The sequence below is a fragment of the Fusarium solani genome (genome assembly GCF_023522795.1).
Source record: "Fusarium solani strain SB1 chromosome Unknown bctg00000009, whole genome shotgun sequence".
In the NCBI taxonomy this organism is placed as follows: domain Eukaryota; kingdom Fungi; phylum Ascomycota; class Sordariomycetes; order Hypocreales; family Nectriaceae; genus Fusarium; species Fusarium solani.
The window spans coordinates 233,478-253,905 of record NW_027072144.1 but is presented as its reverse complement, the minus strand read 5'-3'; the positions used below and the strand labels follow the sequence as shown (position 1 = coordinate 253,905).

General features: G+C 51.9%; 7 protein-coding genes across 7 annotated transcripts; 5 read left to right on the top strand and 2 right to left on the bottom strand.

Annotated features, from left to right (window-relative positions):
* Positions 1–808: 808 nt before the first annotated feature.
* On the top strand, positions 809–2,288 carry MRS44_013145 (uncharacterized protein; the record flags this gene model as incomplete). Its single annotated transcript, XM_065616632.1, has 2 exons — positions 809–2,074; positions 2,124–2,288. 2 exons carry the CDS (start codon positions 809–811, stop codon positions 2,286–2,288), a joined length of 1,431 nt encoding a protein of 476 aa, XP_065472704.1.
* A 110-nt stretch (positions 2,289–2,398) lies between these two features.
* Positions 2,399–3,506, bottom strand: MRS44_013144 (uncharacterized protein; the record flags this gene model as incomplete). Its single annotated transcript, XM_065616631.1, has 2 exons — positions 2,399–2,455; positions 2,508–3,506. The coding sequence occupies 2 exons, from the start codon at positions 3,504–3,506 to the stop codon at positions 2,399–2,401; spliced, it is 1,056 nt and encodes a 351-aa protein (XP_065472703.1).
* Positions 3,507–4,476: 970 nt separating this feature from the next.
* Positions 4,477–5,291, top strand: MRS44_013143 (uncharacterized protein; the record flags this gene model as incomplete). Its single annotated transcript, XM_065616630.1, has 5 exons — positions 4,477–4,590; positions 4,650–4,767; positions 4,821–4,873; positions 4,929–5,174; positions 5,226–5,291. 5 exons carry the CDS (start codon positions 4,477–4,479, stop codon positions 5,289–5,291), a joined length of 597 nt encoding a protein of 198 aa, XP_065472702.1.
* A 541-nt stretch (positions 5,292–5,832) lies between these two features.
* Positions 5,833–7,434, bottom strand: MRS44_013142 (uncharacterized protein; the record flags this gene model as incomplete). Its single annotated transcript, XM_065616629.1, has 1 exon — positions 5,833–7,434. The coding sequence occupies one exon, from the start codon at positions 7,432–7,434 to the stop codon at positions 5,833–5,835; it is 1,602 nt and encodes a 533-aa protein (XP_065472701.1).
* Positions 7,435–10,311: 2,877 nt separating this feature from the next.
* MRS44_013141 (uncharacterized protein) lies at positions 10,312–11,225 on the top strand (the record flags this gene model as incomplete). Its single annotated transcript, XM_065616628.1, has 3 exons — positions 10,312–10,366; positions 10,421–10,978; positions 11,044–11,225. 3 exons carry the CDS (start codon positions 10,312–10,314, stop codon positions 11,223–11,225), a joined length of 795 nt encoding a protein of 264 aa, XP_065472700.1.
* A 163-nt stretch (positions 11,226–11,388) lies between these two features.
* MRS44_013140 (uncharacterized protein) lies at positions 11,389–12,390 on the top strand (the record flags this gene model as incomplete). Its single annotated transcript, XM_065616627.1, has 1 exon — positions 11,389–12,390. The coding sequence occupies one exon, from the start codon at positions 11,389–11,391 to the stop codon at positions 12,388–12,390; it is 1,002 nt and encodes a 333-aa protein (XP_065472699.1).
* A 3,467-nt stretch (positions 12,391–15,857) lies between these two features.
* MRS44_013139 (uncharacterized protein) lies at positions 15,858–17,729 on the top strand (the record flags this gene model as incomplete). The annotated part of the gene is made up of 2 exons (XM_065616626.1): positions 15,858–16,102; positions 16,184–17,729. 2 exons carry the CDS (start codon positions 15,858–15,860, stop codon positions 17,727–17,729), a joined length of 1,791 nt encoding a protein of 596 aa, XP_065472698.1.
* Positions 17,730–20,428: the final 2,699 nt, after the last annotated feature.

Here is a 20,428-nt window from a genome sequence, read left to right as displayed (position 1 = left end):
TCGCGCTTTGGCCTCCGCTTGGTCCCACTAGGTCAAAGCGGTCCAGTCTTGGCCTACGGAGGCCGATAGGGAACACTGTTGCAAAACCCCCCTGTCAGTTGTCTTTTGGGCCCCTTCCCCACTCTTAAGCCAGAAATCACCCCACACCTTATTAGTCCAGATACTTGGGCATGAGTAGTAGAGCAGGTACTGCGGACCAGCAGCGGGCCCGCGTGGTACATATCCGTCCAGCCCAAGCAACCCCCATCGCAAATACTGCGAAGTAGCAACGGGCCCGCGCGACGTTCTAGAACCTCGATCTACATAATGTGGTCTAAGCAGTTTAGTTCTTTTCAAGCAATTCTTAGCGAGCGATACGGTATTATAATCAACCTGATTTTCATTGGCTGTGGTTGCAAGTCGAACGGCGCTGTGCCGGATGATAATCACTTTGTCCAGCTTCAAAAGCTGTGGACGTGCATATGCTAGCGTCCCCTTTTCCATAGCCTCAAATTTCAATTCAGAGACTCGCATCGAACCCCATTTGAGTAACAGGCACAATTCTTGCATAAGCGATTTTCACTCCAGGTGCCAACATCTATGTGTGAGCACACAGCGTGATATGCCAGCAGCGGCTTAGCGCAGTGTTCCCCGCGCCGGGTCAGCAGCGGACTAGCGCGGCGATCTCATGCTCAGGAGAGTCTAGTGATCATCATCCACCGTAGCAAAGGGCAATATTGTTATGGTTTGTAAAATATTAAATCTCGTTCCCAACGTCAGTTTGGTTCTTTTTTTGCCTCCATTTTCTCAACGTCTCTCTTCAAACAGAATGGCACCCCCAGACATCCCCCCTGAGTACGTCTACTGCGTCAAAGCTGGGAAGAAGCATCATGATCTCTTTACCACCATATATGCTGGCGAAAACTATTGTGGCCGTTGCGGCTTAGCCAACCCCTTTCAATCCCAATGCCGGGCCAGGTCTAGGACTCCAGCCCTTCCTGGCCCGTATGATGAGGTGGTTGAGGTGGATGACTCTCCGCCACACCCAGTCAGCCCGGCAAGTCAGCTTATGCGCGACAAACCAAAACCAGTGTCATCTGCCGGTATTGGGTATGCACAACTACTCCCCAACGCAGTGTCTGTCCCCAACGGGGTGACTGCGAATACACGGGCACGCCAACATCCTTTCAAGCCGTCAAGCGGTCCTCCCCATCCGCAGTTCATGGCGATTGCCTCGGCGGCTAGTCAAGCCATTCAGAACACTAAAAGCAGCACCAGAAAGCCTACGAGGCAGCGTACTGGCTACCAATGGGTCCACATCAGTCTCCTACTCATGAGCTTGGAGACAAGGTACTTCAATGGTCTTGCGGTAGAGGTCCCAGAGACAGTGCTGCCTCTAAAAGATACGGTGATCAAGTTCAGCTCGGCAGACCTCCTTACCTGGCCCTCGTTCACTCAGACCTTATTTGAACACCTACATCCGCTCCCGAGCACCATAGACCCCACCAACCAAGAGCTTTGGAAGCTTTCTTACGCTTCGTCTTTCTCCGGAAAGAAAATCGTCACCGTTCCCAATACCGATAAGTTCACGACGCCCTCAAGCATGCTCACTTCTGGGCACTTTTCGAACAACCAAGCAGGCCAGTTAAAGGTGCTCGTCGTCCTGACATCGACAGACGTGGGTGACAAGCAGGAGCCAATCACACCGCTAAGGCCAGATGAATATTCAACACCGGCCAAGGACGGCAAGAAACGGAAGGTCAAACAGGAGGATTCGAGCCCAGCTCCTGGGCTCAAGAAACGTATCAAGCAAGAGAGGCAGATCAATCAGGACAATGGTACGAAGAATAGGGAACAGGTCAAGCAGGAAAAGGCAGTTCTAGCTTCCACCTACCTGAACTTGGCGTATGAGGACCGTAACGATATCCTCGACAACATCGTTGTGAAGGGGGATGTGGTTGACCTCAGCGAATCCGAAGACGCGGTCACCGAGCTAATGCTTGATAGCGTCTCTGATGGGGAGGGAGATGAGCGTGATGCAGACCAAGAGGACGAGGTCGACTGTGAGAGCGAGACAAGTCTTTTCAAGGAGTTCGTATGCAACCAGACTAAGCTCTTGCCTATAGAAATACTGATCTCAGCAGGTAAGCCCGCAGTCGGCAGTCATCCCTGACTCCATCGAAGGAGCCCAAACCCAACAATACGCGGATGGTGCTGTTGAAGGACTTCCCCCCGCCCAGTCTACACGTTTTAGAGGCGCAAAGATTCCCATGACCTTTGCCTCTCGACCCAGAAAAAGGAAGGATTGACTACTCAGGTTCCCCATCAGACCGGTCACCATCCTCCCCATCATCACTTATTTCCTCGATGTCATTTCCTTCTTCGTCTTCAACACTAAACTCAACAAGTGGTTATTCTGCTAGTTCCCCATCTTCCAATTCGTCTTGTCGGGCTTGATCTGCTCGTGCAAGTAATGCTTCCTATATGTAGTTAGACAATTTAATGCGCAGACAGACGCGGTAGCTTACATATTCAGCAACTCCCCCAGTTGGAGCCCTACGGTACGCCAGCACAGGTGGCTGCCTACTTTCGATGTGTTGAATGATCCTGTCCCGAAGGGCAAGGTAGAAGCGCTTGAATGGACGCAGCTTATCAGGGTCCTGGTGATTGCCAAGGACTACGTCATCGTAGCCCATTTCTGTGAGGACACCGCGGCACCACTCCTTCGTCTCTGGCTCTAGACATGTGCTGATATCGATACCAGCCAGGGGTCGTAGCATTTCGCCTAGAACCGGGCGGTCGATAGGGATCCCCCAATTGCAGGCCTTGTCTGGGTCAGGGTAATGATAATTCATCCAGGGCTGGCCGTGGACAACGTGGGGACGGTTCTTCTGGAGGCGTATTTTGTGTAGATTCCACGCTTCGACGAAGTCGAAGAGCTCTTGACGCAGTACACCTTCGAAGACAGCGTAGATAGCAATCTGGTCCTCAAGCATGCTGCCGTCAAAATCCCCATCCCTAGCAAGCTCTCCAAAGTAGTCTACCCACTGTCGGGAACAGACGTGAAGCATGCGTTCCCACCAACCCTCGATTTTGACATTCTTCGTACTCGGTGCCGCCTTGTAGGAATCCTTCAATCGTTTGCCCTGTTGGAAGACCTGTCCATTCCATTCCACGCATCCGCCTGCAGCCAAAGCAAAGTTCCAGTGGGCTGCTGCGACTAATGGCGTTTCACTGCCCCTGTCTGCTTGCAGAAACCACGGGCGGAAGCCATAGGTGTCGCATGCAGCCAAATACTGCTTCAACACACTCAAGGCGGTTGTAGCAGAGTGGCCAACATAGAACCAGATAATGTTGCGTGAGTAGGCATCGATTGCGGCGTATATCTCGAATCCATACGCCTTGAGCTTATCGTGGCCGTCAATACACCACTGGTAGTTTGGCCCCGGGACAAGGAACTGCCCTTTCTTCCTCCGCATCATCCTTTTGCGCATCTCAACCTCGTTTGGGAACATAATTTTGTACATCTCAAAGAGGGGATCTCTTGGTACCCAGAGCTGCTATTGCTGGCGCAGATATGGCTAGAGAAACCTTCTGCCGTATCCTGCAATGGCATTGGACCGCTGCGCCATCTCGACAATAACCTACTCTGTCTTCTCCAATAAGGCAAGGCATTCTTCATCGCTATTGATGCGACGAACCCAGCGGCGGTCCGGGTAAAGTCTGATCCGTTTTAAACCTCTTTTAGTGATAGGCCAGCCTTGCCTCTAAAGGACACTCAAGGTCTGCTTCTCGGTAAGGCCAACGCGGAAGATAAGGTCGCGGATAGCTTCTACAAGCTCAGGCGTCTCAATGGTACGTGATTACTGACGCGGAAGTCCCCAGCTGGCTATCCGCCGGGAGATTGTGCTGAGGTCGACAGCGATATAGTGACGCTTCCGAAGCTTATGCCTGATCTTACTTCGCGAGGCGCCATTGAGGTACAGAAAGGTGATATAGTCACGGTACTGATCGATGGGACTGGGTGGCCGTGCCATGGCGTTGGAGGTGAGTATGTAGGTAGGGGTGATCTCTTGGTGTTGGAAAAGGTGGACTGTTAGGACGGAGCCCCTATTTAAGCAGGGCGAATTAGCTAATTTGCACTACCCCGCAGCGGCTCAATAGCTGGCCCGGTGCGGACTAGGCAACCAGTGAATCAGACGAAATGCAATGCCACTATTGGGGAATGGGAACAATTAGGACCCCACCTTTGGAAGTGACTGCAAGTTTTTAAAAAAACATCAAATCCCTTCCAACCTCTTTCCTCCCTCTCCTTCTCCACCATGTGGCTAAGAAGTGTGCTTGGCTCCTCGCCTTCAAAGTACAACTTTAATATACTTATTTAGCTTGGACCCCCTGCGCTATTATCATCGCCAAATACATTAAGCGGCCTCCCACGAGCACCGCTCTCGTAGCGAATAAGCTGATAATCAGCAGCGTCATCGCTGCCGATCCCCAATGTCTGGAGCGGCGGCCTCTGTCTCAGCGGGTGGGGATCCCTCCCAGAACCAAAACAGCAAGGACAAAGGAAAGGTTCAGCCTAGTGGCCGCAAATTCGCGGGCAGAATTATGGTAAATCCAGTCAGCTGCTATACAGCCAAGAGACCGCTACTAACACTCTGTTTGAGCAGAAGAAGAAGAAGCAAAAGAAGAAGGCCCCTCCCATTGGCTCTGCGCGTGACTTCCCCTGCCGCCCCTGCGTTACTCGCGCTACCAAGAGCCCAGGGTATGAGTGCGCCTCCCAGGACAGTAAGTAGCTTGTTTTGCTATTTAAGCTTGCCAGGCCAACATATATGGGATAGATACTGGTGCCGCTTGCTGGGCCTGCGCAAAGAATGGTCATACCTGTAGGCCTGTAAGTAGTCTTCTCCAGCTCTCGGTTAGTGAGCTGCTAATTAGCTGCTATCTAGGTCCCTGCTGGTGCAGTCGCTACTGTGCGTGCCTTTTGGGAGCTGAACCGGCAGATTGACGACATGAGCGAGGATCCTGGCGATGCCTGGCGCTCCGCCGCGCAGCGTGCAGCACAGCAGCTTCGTGCCTGCAGTGCCGCTCCAGCTCCGGCTCTGGCTCCACGTGGTGAAGCAGATGAAAAGACTCTCGAGGAGCGAAAGGTTGCAGCGTTGGAGGCTATTGCTGAGGCTGCTCGGCTCTGGACTGTAGGTGAATCAAACTCGCCAGCTAAGTTCCACTATTAACTTAACGCCTAGCAACTTAACAAGCTAGACGAGGAGAGCGTGGAGGAGGATGAAGATGGAGAGGACGAAGATAACTAAGTCTTGATTATTGTCCGATGTGGAGGGTGGTTACGGGGCGGGGGCCATGACAGGGGGTCTTTATATCCATCGTACAACGAAGCTGCTCTTCGCTGGTCCGCTGCGACCCCGCTGCTGTTGCCGAACCTACTCTTGCGTGTCAAACTAAAGGAATCACGGTTCTAAGGTACATGTCTCAATGTACTGTGGGGCCGTCAATGCATTCGCGCTAACCTATTTTGTCAGTTGGAACGTGCTTTTTGGGTTTTGCAACAGTGACCTCTATAGGCTGCCGCAGACGAGGTTGAGCAGCAAGCGAAGAGACGACGATCCGTGGGGCTTGGGGTATCAGGTACCAAATGTACTGAAATGTGAACTAGATTGTGCCAAGGCCCTATAGGGACTTCCCTCCGGGCGAAATAAAATCCATCCATCCAACCGTAGTACATAACGTGGGGACCCTAGCTTTGGCCACCACCCCCCTCTGGCCAGTGGAAATTGCCTCAACACCAAAATGCACACATCACGTAAACCAGCTATTTCTCAACGAAAAATAATGCAATCAATTCAGTTGAACCTGGAATACACTCTGCAGACCCTGCTCTTTCTTTTCTGCTACTTTGATGGAATTCTCTTGTAATTTGGGCGCCTCACGGTCGCGGTATTCCGTAGGTGCCTTCGCCGCCTCATAATGAGCGTACGCAATTTCCTCGATGCGCGCAAACCTCTCGTTAGGGTCATAATCAACGGCCTTCCTGCCGGTGGGCTTCTGCGACTCCAGCTTGTCCTCTAGGAACTCAATTCTCTGCTTCTGGCTGGCGATAATGCTGTTTAAATGAGTGATCTGCTTGCCGTTCTGGTTAATCAGATGTCGGGCTTCACGCTTGACGCCGCCATCGCCATTCCGGGCCCGATCCAGCCGTCTTTTGACATCCCTCTCGTTCTTCGGCTTACGGAGATTATCACGAACTAGCGACTTCTGCTTTTTTGGTGTTGATGGTATCAAATCCGGCGGGGGAGGGCGCTTGGTATTAACAACCTGCTTCATCGGCTTCTCAACATCGACAGGATAAATTCCTGAGCCCCGGAATGAGTGTCGGATGCTCCTCTCGGTCAGGGCTTTCTTTCGAGCTATTTCATAAGAGTGTACGAAGCGTCGTTTCTGAATGGGAGATCTGGCTGCGAAGGTTGCATACTTCTCAGTCTCCTGGTGAAAAAATCGCTTAAGAACCGCAAAGATCCCAACGTCGAGAGGTTGTGTGGTATGAGACGAGTGTGGCGGTAAGTAAAGAAGCTGTACCTTATTTAACCAAGCCAGGAACATTATCTCTACTGTCACATGAGAGGTGTGGCCGTCGAGAATAAGGAGTCGCCATTTCCCGGGAGCAGGCTCTGTTTCCGGCAGAAATACCTCGACGAACCATTTCCTGAAGATTAGGCTATTCGACCAGCCTGTAGATGTGCAGTCGTACTTCCAATCCGGCCACGGAGGGTCAAACCACTGGCCCTGAAGGTTCTGACCGGTGAAAATCACCACCGGCGTCGTACTGGTGCCACAAGCTGAAATACACTCGATTATCGAGACCCAGGTACGAGAATCGCTCGTCGAGACAGTTGCAAAGGATGTAAGGGAAGTCCCTACGACTCTTCCGGCCTCAGTCTCCCCTTCAGCAACTCCATGTTCGTCGATATTATGCAACGTGGTCCAGTCGATATCCTTATCCTCGATTTGGTGCTCCAGGAGTCGAAAAAAGCGCTGTAACTGCTCCTCCGTAGTCTCATTCTCTCGTACAGCGTCTGTAGGTCGTGATGGTTTCATTTTGACGTCCTTATGGCGCGCAATAAAGCGGTTGACCCAGTTGTGGCCGACGTGTTCGTCTCGTCCATCGTGCTTGAGTATGAGGTCCGCAAACTTGCGTATATTTGCCTTGCTTTGGCCGCGGCCAGCAGCTTCTTCGTTCAGAATCCAACTGACTAGATTCTTCTCTTGGTCCGGATTTAACTTTTGAGCCGGAATTTGAGCATCGCGAGCGTTGGTGCCGCCTTTTTTGCGGTTGCGAAGACTCCCGCGTGAGATGGCGTGCGTAGAAGCAACTTGCACGAGCGGAGCGTGTTTGAGGTCTTTGAGAGCGCAAGAAATTCGATATTCACGTTCTTTATCCATTTCCGATTATAATGATATATTTTTGAGCTTCATACGACGTAAAATGATAATTCTGTGGCCGACTCAATTATTCGCATCGCCAAGGATGAAGTCTATGATGATGTGGCTAAAGGGGGGTGCTGGCCAAAGGTGGGGTCTCCACGTTATGTGACGAAATAGGAAACTTAAAGAATTAACGTTACGAAGCAACCCCACCCCAAAACAGCATAAACACTAATTTGAGTTGTCCACCATGCATGGTTGATTACTCTTCACACCTCATGACATAACCACCATCCTCTTAGCCCGGGCTTTGCAAGTCCAATAACTGTAGTGGCTGCTTCAAGATGGCCACCACGAAAGGTATACTTCAAAAGACAGATACCGTTATTGGTGCGCAATTCCAACCTTCATTTTGCTATCCATGATGCCATCCTTTACGGCTCCTTGAACCATCGAAACTGCCATATGCGCTAGAGGATGCTTCTTTGGATCAGTATCTAGCAATAAGTCGATGGTTGCTGACGCCATGGCCGCACTGGCAACTTTGATCCCCTTCTCACCAACCCAGGATCCTGAACCATTTCGAATTCGGAATGCTACTTCCGCCGCCGTACCGATAGCATTTCTAATGGCGTGCTCGCTCTTGCTGCGCTTTTTGGGGGCGCGGTCAACCCTGTGGCAGCTCGTCCGACTCGCCCGACTCGCCCGACTCGCCCCAGCTGGTGAGGTGCTGTGCGAGCGTCGATGGTGAGACAATTTAGTTTGTAAATGTGCCTCACTAATTAGCCTCTCCCCACTCCGCCGGTTACCGATGCATTCCCACCCTCTTGGCCGTCGGTGTTTACCAGTCGCGTTGTCGCCCGGTGGACCCCCATGAGTACGATGATGATTAGACTCGTCTTCATCATCGGGGGAAGGGTGGGATCGCCAACCTTGCTTGGGGTGACGACCTCGGTCACATTGATAATTGTGGTATTCCATGTTGATGGAGGTGAAGCAAGACTCTGAAGAGACAAGTCCCAATTTATATATCCTTGCTGCAACCCAGGTGGGCTAAAGACATTCACTGATGCTATCGCAGCAGACACGTGTACCTAGCTGGTGGTGTGATACCAAACTAGCAAGAAACTTCAGAAAATTGGCACTTGCTTGTACGTTGATACGTGCCGCCTTAGGGATCTGTGTGAATATTGACGCTAACTCGTAGTGATCCTTGTCCCAAGTGATGCTAGCAAAAATGTTCGGTGTTGAAAGTCGTTCTCTTATAAATGACCAATCGCGGAGATGTCTAGGGGGTGTTGAGTCACTAGACGGGAATACTTCACAAGTATGATTGGATTGATACAAGAATGTCAGAGCTCATCGGTTTATTTGCTCCGCTTCCTCGTACTTTCCCTGGTCTCGCAGCACCGGCGCAGATTTAACCTTTCCCGGGCACCTGGTGTTAGTGCCCACAGCTACGGTACAAGCTGCCAGTGCCAGCATGAACACCCTCACGCAAATGTTAAGCACTATATCAGGCCAACGATTCTTTTCACCACATTTCCTTTAAGAAATCATTTCAAAGTTGGCCTCCTCTCTTTTGTTCACTGCTGATTAATTGCGCACTTCGCATTAGCACTATCAGTCGAGCAATTTATGCCCTAAATCAACAGCAGCATGGCCACCAGGGAGCTCTTAGTGGTAATCCTAAATCATACCAACGAGGAGCTCAACCTCGAGCCCGAATCCCCCAGTCTCGACCATGGTCATTGGATGGACACGCCAGATTCACGGCCACCGCCGGAGATCCTGGCGGGAGAGAGCGGCATGTTGCGCTGCAAGTCGAGCCACGTGGGCGCCGGGGTTGGAGGGTCTGTGACATACGGAGTCGTTGGCTATGGAGCGAACAACAAGGTGACATTCGTATGGAATGTACCGTATGTCGGACCAAATAAATTCGACTGCAGTTGCGCGGTAGACGGTTTTACGGTCAGAGTCTTGGGTGGGCGGGGAACCCAGGCTGTTGTTGTCTTCGTATTCGGTAGGTTGACCCAGGATGGTAAAACCTGATATCTGAAAGGCTCATAGCTCCAATAAGAACCAGCGCAGACTCCGAAGTGGGGTTATCTCTTAGACTGCGCGAAGGCATCCAACAGGTACTCGCCCCACTGCTAGAGCACTATTAGTTGTTGCTGGCGCTTTGCTGTTATCCTGATCTCATCTTATTGCATTCCTAGTGGGAGAAATCAGATGCTAGCCATGATTGGCCTAGATCCCTGTCTGGTACCCGTTGGATGCCTTCGCGCAGTCTAAGAGATAGTGTGGTTGGGGCTGTCACCGAGAGTCCCGTGGAGGGCGCCGAGGCTCCAATAAGTAGTTTGTCCCAGAGTTAGATCAGTATCAAATCAAGTCCCGGTCTGGCAGCCGGAATTCTTATCAATTATGGTCGTCTTATGCGTAGTGAACTTGCCAGTGGTCCAGCGACCCTACCGGAGTCCCGGCGAATGGTAGACCCCAACTGCAGGCGATAACATTACAAAAAAGTTTGCTCTAACTCCCCTTAATCCATTGGCCAGTATAGAGGTTCTCTCGGTCTCGTATTCATGAGCCGCGGCGGCCGCAACAAACTGTGTGCCATGTCTAGCCTAAAGAGGATGCGGAAGCCAGGCCATCAAAGATAACTCTAACCTTAGGAAGCAGTTGTGGCACAAGCCATCGTTAACCTTGGGCAGGTCTAGCAAGCCTCAGATGTAACAATGATCTAAGGCAAAAAGAACGATCCCACAGCTGCCCGCTCTCCTGACTGCTTTTGAAATTCAATTCATCAAGTTTCCCGTCATCATCCACTCGAGATAATCATCGCACACAAAAAAGATTGAGCGGGATTTTATCAGGCTTCATCAATAATCCACGATGTTGGCTTGCGATCGGTTAATCCTCCTGGCAGTTCTTTTGTTCTGGCCCACTGGTAAGTTAATGCTGCGCCGTCAAAAAATGAAATCATGCTTAATCTTGAACTCAGCGGCACAGGGCAGGTCCATGAACCATGGAGTCTTGCCTTTTCTTGGGCTAAGAGCCGTTCCAAATGCCCCGGATGGTTATGCCCCAGGCCGAGTCTCATGCCCTTCCAGACCGCCAGTCATCCGCAAGGCGACGACGCTGTCGACTGACGAAACAGCATGGCTGCAGCGTCGTGGTAACAACACCATCTCAGCGTTGAAGGACGTTCTCAATCGAGCCGACATCGGTAACATTGACACGGATGCTTATATAAATAGCATCGTCAGTGAGGGCGGCGAGTTGCCGCGTATCGGCATAGCCATCTCGGGCGGAGGTTATCGAGCCATGATCAACGGCGCCGGCGCCATCGCCGCGTTTGACAACCGGACCACGAGTTCCACGGACAAGGGCCATCTAGGTGGCATTCTTCAGGCTGCAACGTACCTCAGTGGGCTGTCTGGCGGTAGTTGGCTTGTTGGAAGTCTCTATGTGCAGAATTTCACCTCGGTAGAGTCCATCATCGACGCGTCGGGTAGCTTCCTTGATACCCTTTGGCAGTTTGATGAGTCAGTCATCGAAGGTTTGTTAGAGCCAAGTTTCTGGTTGATAGAGCCGATGGTGTTTGCTAATTTCTACAAAAACTAGGCCCAGCAAACTTGTCCGTAACACGGTACTATCGCGGGCTGTACCAAGATGTCAAGGATAAAGCCGACGCTGGCTATAACAAGACCATAACCGATTATTGGGGAAGGGCTTTGTCGTACCAGCTCGTCAATGCCAGCGATGGAGGGCCGGGTTTGGGACTTTTTCAGCCATTGTCGGAATAGCAGGCTAACAATTGCCTTAGCATACACCTTCTCATCGATTGCGAATGACACCGAGTTCGCCGAGGCAAGGGCACCGATGCCCATCATCGTTGCGGTGGAGCGGACGTCGGGACAACTTCAGATAGCGAACAATTCCACCATTGTGGAGTTCAACCCATGAGAAATGGGGTCCTACGATCCGGGACTCGTCGCCTTCGCACCTCTGAAATATGTCGGCTCTGACTTCGACAACGGCACCATCAAACGGGATGGAGACTGCATCGCTGGGGTCGATAACGCCGGATTTGTCATGGGGACCTCTTCGTCACTGTTTAACCAAGCATTCCTACAGATTGGTAAAGCTGAGAATGTTCCAGAGTTCTTGCTTGAGGCCATAAACGACACGCTGGCGGATATTGGCGAAGAGAATAGGGACATCGCCAGCTGGCCTAACCCGTTCTACAAATACAATCCCAGTAACAACTCAAACGCGGAAAGCACAGTCCTAACGCTCGTCGACGGTGGCGAGGACTTGCAAAACATTCCCTTGCATCCATTGATCTTATCTGACCGCCAAGTCGATGCCATCTTCGCCGTTGACGGCTCCGCTGATACACAGACTCGCTGGCCGAACGGCACAGCCCTCATGGCAATGTATCAGAGGTCCAAGGAGGGCATCTCGACACAGAATAGCGAGTTCCCAAAGGTCCCGGATCAAAACACGTTTATCAATCTGGGCCTAAACAAGCGTCCGACCTTCTTCGGGTGCGACAGAGACACCAACAACTCGTCAGGACCGTTGATTGTCTACCTCCCCAACGCGCCGTATACATATCAGTCCAACTTCACAACCTTCGACCTCGAATACAGTAATACTGAGCGGGACGAGATCATTCGTAACGGGTACAACGTCGCAACTATGGGCAACGGCACAGTAGACTCCGACTGGCCCGCCTGTATAGGCTGCGCGATGTTGGCACGCAGCCTGGTCCGCACAAACACGGAATTTCCCGCCAAATGTGTAGACTGCTTTGCGAGGTACTGTTGGAACGGCACGACGAACTCGACAATGCCGGGTACATACGAGCCGGAGCAGATCATCACCAGTGGCGTAGGGCACCCGGGGCCGTGTATGAGGGCGATAGGACCTACTGTGTTGATCATTTTCATGGTGCTGTACCTGTGATTTGTGTAACTGGAAATGGGAGAATGTGATGAACACTGTCACGATGGCTCTGGTGGACTGTATGATCTCTCTGATGGGCAAGACGAAATCTGATACATTAGGTACATGTCCGTGTCACCTTCCGTTTTATTCCTGGTTCAGTCTGCTTCACCCTTCGTTCCTTGGGAATTCTCAAAGTACAAATAGGTTACCTCGGACCTCGTTAAACACAAAATAGACTTGGGTGTTGCCAATTGTTGCCTTTTTCCTCAGATAATTCCTCAGTATTCTAGTCCAGGTTAGACTGTAGTAGTAGGCACTGTAGGCTGGGTGTTTGCCACGCTATTCTGCCCTTCATGTCCCTGCTCGTAGCCGTGCGCCTGGGGATGAGTTCTTAAGTGCAAGAGTAATTAGTTTAGAGTCTGAATCATGCAATATCTTATGCCTAAAGGAACTTACTTGGTGAGTTTTTCCGCATGATGCTTGATGTCGCGCTTTGTCTCGTCGAGTTTGATGTAAGTATGGAAGACATATATCCCCTAGAGGTAGTTGCGTCAATTTCTTCCGTTTTCTTGAATGTCGAAGACGGATACAGGTAAATGACTCACGAGAATGCCACTCGTAAAGTGGAGGAACCAGGCGATGAATGAGAAGGCCAGGACCGTCCTCCACTGCGCGCATCCCGCCCTGTCGATGGTAACCGTCCCAATGGGGCCTACTCGCCAGAAACGACCCCAGTAGTAGCCCCAATAGTCGTAATACCAGCGTGAAGAGCAGGTGTGGCTACCCGTTCTCTGCTCAGCGTGAATTGTGCGGTTAATATCAGTTGGTGGTCTTTGCCAAGGAACAACAGAAAAATGGGGGGAGAGCCATACAGTCTGAAGCAAGCAGTATGCCACAAGCCACATCACGAACAGTACAAAGTCAAACGGGAAGCCCAAAAAGAGAGATTTGAATGGCGGACAAAAAAAGAACGAGTAGATAATACCGATGCCCGCGACGACCATGGTATAGATGATCCGGCCATCGGCATCCGCCTGCGCGATACTAATGAGATAGCAGAAGCGACAGAGAATTCCCAGGACAATCACAGCGCAGGCAAATTCCCCAAGACGGAGGAGTGCAGATACAACTTTATGCGCAGTACCGGTTTTTGCCATTTCGGAGTGGAGCAGGAGTGATTGATTAGAAATAAGAGGTTAACAGGTTACTTCAAGGTTCGAAACCGTTATGTAGTGGGTGTAGCAGAGTGTTTTTGCTGCCGAATTGAAATGAAATATGAGGCAAACCCTGGTATATATATGCCTGAGACGACTGGTTGATTTCTGCATCCAATGCCCTCATTACGCAAGGGTGTCGCCAGTGTCGCCAGCGTCTGCATGAGGTTCAGTCCATGTGCTCATGCAAGAAACTCAATAGCATCTGGTAGGTGAGATTGGCGGCCACATAACCGCCACAGAGCTATACTTCACCAGTAAGCGAGGTAAATGAAACTTGATGTTCACAATAATAGTCTAGACCGGCCCTGAATTAACAACTTTTTTGAAAGAAACCAGTCTTATGACGTTTGGCCACTTGCCGCTAGCCAGGCACATGTCAGCTTGAGTTTATTTCGCCCGTTGGTACGTACGAAACCTTAATTGGTGTGCCGGGCGAAGCCACTTCCGTAGCTTCGTGCAACACCATGCGTCCAGCTTACTACGAGGGATAGCACCAACAAGTATAACCCAATTACCTGGCGCGGAGGGCTCCGTAGCAGTAGCAGTTCGATGGTGCAGCCGGTCAAAAGTGCAGGGCCCTATCGTCCCCGTTGAAAGGGCAAGGCCGTCGTTCTCAAATGTCAAGTCTTTAGCACACTGCACGAATACATCAGGCCTTGGCAATATGCTCGCTCCACCATCGAAGTTTCAGTGCTGATCGGACGAGCAGCTAAGTCACGCTAATCCCTTTAGTGCTGCGAGGGCCACCACCCACTCGACAAACTACTGCCTAGAATATCAAGATTCTACAAGCGCTGCTCCGGTAACAAGGCGGCCAATAAGCAGGACTAAACGACTTTGATCCTTATTACCGGACTAAGGCGTGAACAATCGAAGGTTAAAATCGAGCTAGCTGACCCGATCGCCTTCACGCCGCCGATTCCAACGGTTTATACTCCGACATGAATCATTCCCAGCTACACAAGGTTGGTTCAATCTCTCTTCCAAAATTTCCACTTCTGCTTCGTCAGACATGAAGACGGGCATAGGTAGCGGTTCAACATGTCCCTCCCCTCGTCCGGAAGGTCAACGACAGACTCGTTGAGAGTATCAATGATAAATCGGTTGGCTGCTCTCAATCAACGCCAAACCCCCTGCCATAATGGAGAAAAACGGAACGCTCTAGAAGAGAAACTTACGCATAAGGCCAAGCCCATCATCACTAGCATTCAACGCCATATCCATCCTCGCAGAAGTATAGCACCCATACCGCTGCTGCACCTCAAGCATGCAAATCCATAATCCTCGTGTCTCATCGGCCGTCATGCCCTTGCAGCTGCGTTCGGAGCAGGTACTTTCCTGGCGCGAGCGCTCCATGAGTCGGTCTTCTTTGGTGGTACAGTTATGTTTGGCGTGACGCATCGTGCTGTCGCTGGGAGAATTCCAGTCCGATGTGAGAGAAAGCGGCTAGGCGGTTTTCGCGATACATTACGTGGAGGTTTATGTGAAGTGGTTGTGTTTAAGGTGGTGTAAGCCCATGGCGATTGTGGGCTTGGGTAAGTAATCGGGGATATGTGTTTTAAAAAAGACCGGGAAAGTTCGTGCGACAGTAATAGGTAAGGCTTCGAGATAATAATTGGCTTAATTACCGTCAATTAGAGTAGCCGCGCAGTGCTTGTTTGTCCCTGCTTGCCCCCCCTTTTTTTTTTTCCTTCTTGTCGCTTAGCCTTCTCACCGTCATGGTGTTGATGCGTTATCTGTTATGGTGGGTCGGATCATCACAAGCCGCTTTACCCAGAATGATTCTGGCAAAGACCCTGCTTACGACCACAGTCAGACCACGGAATTCTAAAGCAAAGCATTGTCATCAGTGTGACGCAAGATATCGCATTGGGGTTAAGTTCGAGCCCTGGCAGAGACGCCACCCACATGGTGATGCGCAGTCGGAAAGCCAGACCAGGGAAGGTTCACGTCGCGTGGTTGGGGCTGATGAAAATGCGGCTGGTAGGTAGGTAGGTAGGTTTTATTACGCCCGGGAGAACTAATCTCATCTCCCGAGTGCGTGAAGCCCTCCAGTCCGTACCTCGCCCCAGTCGGCAGAGCAGGCACTGCTGCTCTTCCAGGAACAGGTCTACAAAGCATGGCGGAACCGCAAAGTGGTCAGTCTGGTTAGCTTCGACGTCAAGGGTGCCTACAATGGCGGGTTCAAGGACAGACTGCTGCAGACTCGACGCAAGAGGCATCCCCAAGGGGCTGGTGAAGTGGATAGATGCGTTTTGCTCGAACCGCATGGCCACCATCGTGGTGAACGGCTACACTTCTGAGCGACGGGAGCTGCCACAGGCCGGCCTTCCGCAAGGGTCGCCACTGTCGCCTGTGCTCATCCTCTTCTTCAACGCAGACCTAGTGCAGAGCAGGATCGACTCGAAAGGCGGCTCGATCGCGTTCGTTGACGACTACTCAGCCTGGGTCACAGGGCCGACGGCGGAGGCGAACAGGGACGGCATACAGGCCATCATTGACCGAGCACTAGCGTGAGAGAGACGCAGTGGAGCGACGTTTGAATGCGACAAGACAACCGTCATCCACTTCACACGTGTCGCTGAACGCTCCAGTGATGCGCCGTTCACGATCAAGGGAGAGGAAGTCAAGCCGAAGCAGAAGGCCAAGATCTTGGGAGTGGTCATGGACACGAAGCTCAGGTTCAAGGAACACATGGCCAAGGCCGCTTCTAAAGGTCTTTCAGCAGCCATGTGTCTGAGGAGACTCAAGATGCTTTCACCGCACACTGCCAGACAGCTCTTCGTCGCGACAGTTGCCCCGGCCATGGACTACGCCTCCGTCGTGTGGTCGCACGCACGTGGCGAGAAGGAACTGACCTGGCTCAACAGGGCTCAGAAGATGGGAGCACAGGCCATCACGGGAGCCTTTCGGACAGTGTCGCGGGCGGTCGCGGAAGCGGAGGCCGGTATCCAGACAGTAGACGGACGACACGCCCAAGCCGGCATGAAGCTGTACATCAACGTCCGGACGTTGCCAAAGACGCATCCGCTCGCAACGCTCAAAGTATCAGTGAGCCGGAGATACTTGTCACCGCTCAAGAGGTTGGCACTTGCATTTGAGAAGAGCGGAATCGAGCGAATGGAAACGATCCAAGCCTATGCAGTACCGCCGTGGCACAGCCGAGTGTCACTGGTATGCGAGGCCGACCGTGAGGCGGCGATAGCAGCAGCTAACGATGCCAAAGATATCGTCATCGCGACCAGTGCCTCTGACAGAGAAGGGCTTGTAGCTATGGGAGGCCTCGTCACGCAAGAGTCAACTGGTCAAGTTGGTAGGATGGTGGCCAGGTACTCGGTCACCCTCGGGTCGCGAGACGACCAGAACCCGTACACGGCCGAACTGGAGGCAATAGCGATGGCGTTACGATGCATGCCTGACGGACTGCAATGTCGAGAGCTCACCGTGGTATCAAGCTGCCAGTCGTCACTGAAAGCGATCGCACGACCGCGACAGCAATCTGGCCAGACCACCATCCGACAGATCTACGAACACATCGAACGACTGGCGAGAGGAAACAACAGGGTCAAGATGATCTGGGCTCCGTCCCGAAACGACGGTTTCGCCATGGGCCGCAAGGCGAAGAGACAAGCCAAGAAAGCGACCAAAGCAGGATGCACCCCAGAGTCGCCGCCGTACCAGGCTCGGTCGACACGGACCAGGCTGGCGACGTCGCAATTGCGGCGGCAGCGGGCACTCCCCGACAAAGTAGGCGGCTACTCCAAGCGGATCGATCGAGCCCTACCAGGCGAACATACGAAAGCGCTATATGACGGCCTAAAGAGACGGGAAGCTGACGTGCTCTCGCAGCTCCGCACGGGAATGGCGAGGATCAACAGCTATCTGTGCAAGATAGGAACCGCCGAATCGGACATGTGTGAGTGCGGACGAGCACCAGAGACGGTGGAACACTTTCTGTTCCGATGCACGAGATGGGAGACGGAGCGTGAAGTCATGCGACAAGCTGGACAAAGCATGATGGGAAACCTTTCCTACTTCCTTGGTGGAAAGTCAGCGTCGGACGGACCGAAATGGACACCTAACCTGAAGGCGGTGCGAGCGGCGGTAAAGTTTGCAATGGCGACGGGAAGACTGAGGTGAAAAAAGGGAAACAGAACATACTAAACACCAACACTACAGCTGACTACTAACATTAAACAGCCTCATGTTGACAGACCATGCTTCAGCTGCTGGGGATAGGATGCTGAACACTTGGAGAAATCGGCCTTCGAGCAGGCCTGTCAAGCAGAGTCAAGCAAGCGGGGCTGGAAAAGAGACGGGCTGGAAGGAAGAGTGGGGCTCTTTTGGGTGGTCTGGAGGAATAGCGGAGAAGCGAAGACGGCTTAGCGTAGCCACTGGCCCTATGAGATCCGTTCTCCCGGGTGTAATAAAAATACTAATACTACTGATGGCTGAGTCATCACATCACGTGATGGGCCGCAGCGCGTCAGAGGAAACCGCCCTGATCAGGCTCTGTGTGCGACAAACGGATGCACAAAAAGCAAAAAAGATGTCAGACAGTTGGCTCTGCAGGGATCATTGATGGCACCAGTCAGTTTATGGGAATTATCTGAAGAACAAAGGAAATTGAACAGCCATGTGTTCGGGCACAGCTATTTAAGCTCATGTCGTTAGGATTGGAATCCTTGATGTGACAAGCTGGATGTGAAACCGGATACACGACCCCAAAGTACGGGCCGCGTTTCATATCCGGTCGCATGAACCGAGTTGTGATATGCGACACCACCCGAGCAGCGAGATGGTGGGTGTGTGGCAGGCAGCAACCCCCCATCCTCGCGTGAGCAAATGAGTGGCCACCCGCCCAAGGAGAGGACCTCGAGCAACTCGTCACAGGGGCTCTCGAAACGTTTCCGGCGAATCACGTGGCTCGGGTAGCTCGGGTGGCTCCCGGCCCAATCGATGGAAATTCGGTCGATCCCTGTGGATGGCCCGATCCCCGAGTATGGTTCGATCCCCGAGAATCGTTATTCGCATCGAAATCGAACGCCAAGACATGCGATTCGAGATTCGTAAGACTTAGCGTCTCATGAGTCTATTGACTCGACTCGCATGTTCCCCTCATGTACTCCCGTGAGGACGGGGATAGCGTGGGGCAATGTAGGTAGTAGAGACTTACCACAGTTACAGTTGAAGGGAGATGGTGCCATCCAAATGCAAGTGGTGTTTTGCAGGCATGTGAATGTCGCAGTTGTAAACATTGGGAACAAAAATTGCATTGGAAATTTGACATCTCCTGAGTGCCCTTTGCGGCGGCGGTCGTATCGCCGAGCGCTGCTTTGTAATTCTCTCATTGATAACCGTCGAAAACTGAGAATACACCAGAACCCACAGAAATGGCGATGGACATGTCAAATATCCCCTCGACTGTGTGTAAGCCTCCCTCTTCGCTGAGCCCTCATGTCCACTTATCATAAGAGCATAACAGATAAGATCTTATCGCAGCGATAAACTGAGAACCTTGCTAGTATCATAACACTGGGACAAGGTACCTTCGGGAGGCTTACCACAATTGACTGGTTAACATCGTCTCCAAGCCGCATGCCGGTTGGCAGCTGCTGCATTCTGTGACATCCCATTTTCGTGGTCCTGAGGAGCCAGCTGAAGACTTTTTTCTGGCCACTTACGTATGCTGTATCGATTGCAAAAGTCAGTTTGGTGATAGTTTTTTTTTTTTTTTTTTTTGGCGCGAGAAATCGCGGGTTGAATGTGAGCTGTCATGATGTTGCAGGTGGGAAAAGGGTACCTGACGTTAGTAAGAATGAGAGGGATGAATGTCAGCTCCTGGAATCACACGCACAGTGGAAACCAATCAGATAACTCCCGTGACAGGATCCCGATAAGCAGAACTGGCCCACCCGAGAATCACAACGTACGGAGTACCACGTACAACTTTAAGGTCAATCTTCGGACACCGCCGCCGATGGGCTTGGAGCTGGGCGATCTTTTAAGTGGGCCCACTGGGCCCGTGTACCCCTGGACGGCGAAAGAAGGCATGTTCCCCCACAAACAATCAACTCTTAATTTTTCCCTCTAGAGACCTATTTATGCTGTTCAATCGGCGTGAATTCATCTCCAGACCGAGACCTCTGCCTTGACTGACTGGCGATATGGAAGGACAAAAAAAGGTTGTCGATGACGCGTTGCCGCCACTTGAGCTTGTGCTTGTGTATCGCTTCCACTTGGGCTGCCCTCAAAGCTACAGATAGCGGTTGATAAGGGCTGTTTCAAGCAGGTACGCCCATATTCTGGGACCAGGTTGGTGCCAAATTCACCGCCAAAAGGAGCCCTGTTGAGCCGCATGGTATAAAGGGATGGTAATCGTAGATCGTGGCGTCCAATATCGGATACCCGGTGGGTAGACTTGAAAGTGGGCCCACCGGGCGAGTCGCCCTAGGGCGATTTCCTGGGTGTAAACCGTGTACACAGATATGCAGAGCGACTTGCTTTGCCCATGCCCGTGAAGGTGCACGTTGAAGGCAGTGGGGCCGATAAATTACTGGAAAATGTGAGCTACTCGGTGCAAGGGCTAAGATTTCCCTTGGCAGAATGGTCTATCCCAGAACAACATCAAATAAGATCCTTTGCTCGCAGCCTCTGTCACACCTTTGATGAGTTGGAGGCCACAAACATGCATCAACCTTGGCTGCCTATTGGGCGGGTTTCCAAACTCTCGCACGGTCCAACACTAAAAGGTTGGGCCCTGTGCTGGTCTCACTGATTCCTAGTCCCCCTAACTATCTCTTTTCTGGACTAGCGAGAATGAAAAGTGCGCGCAGGTA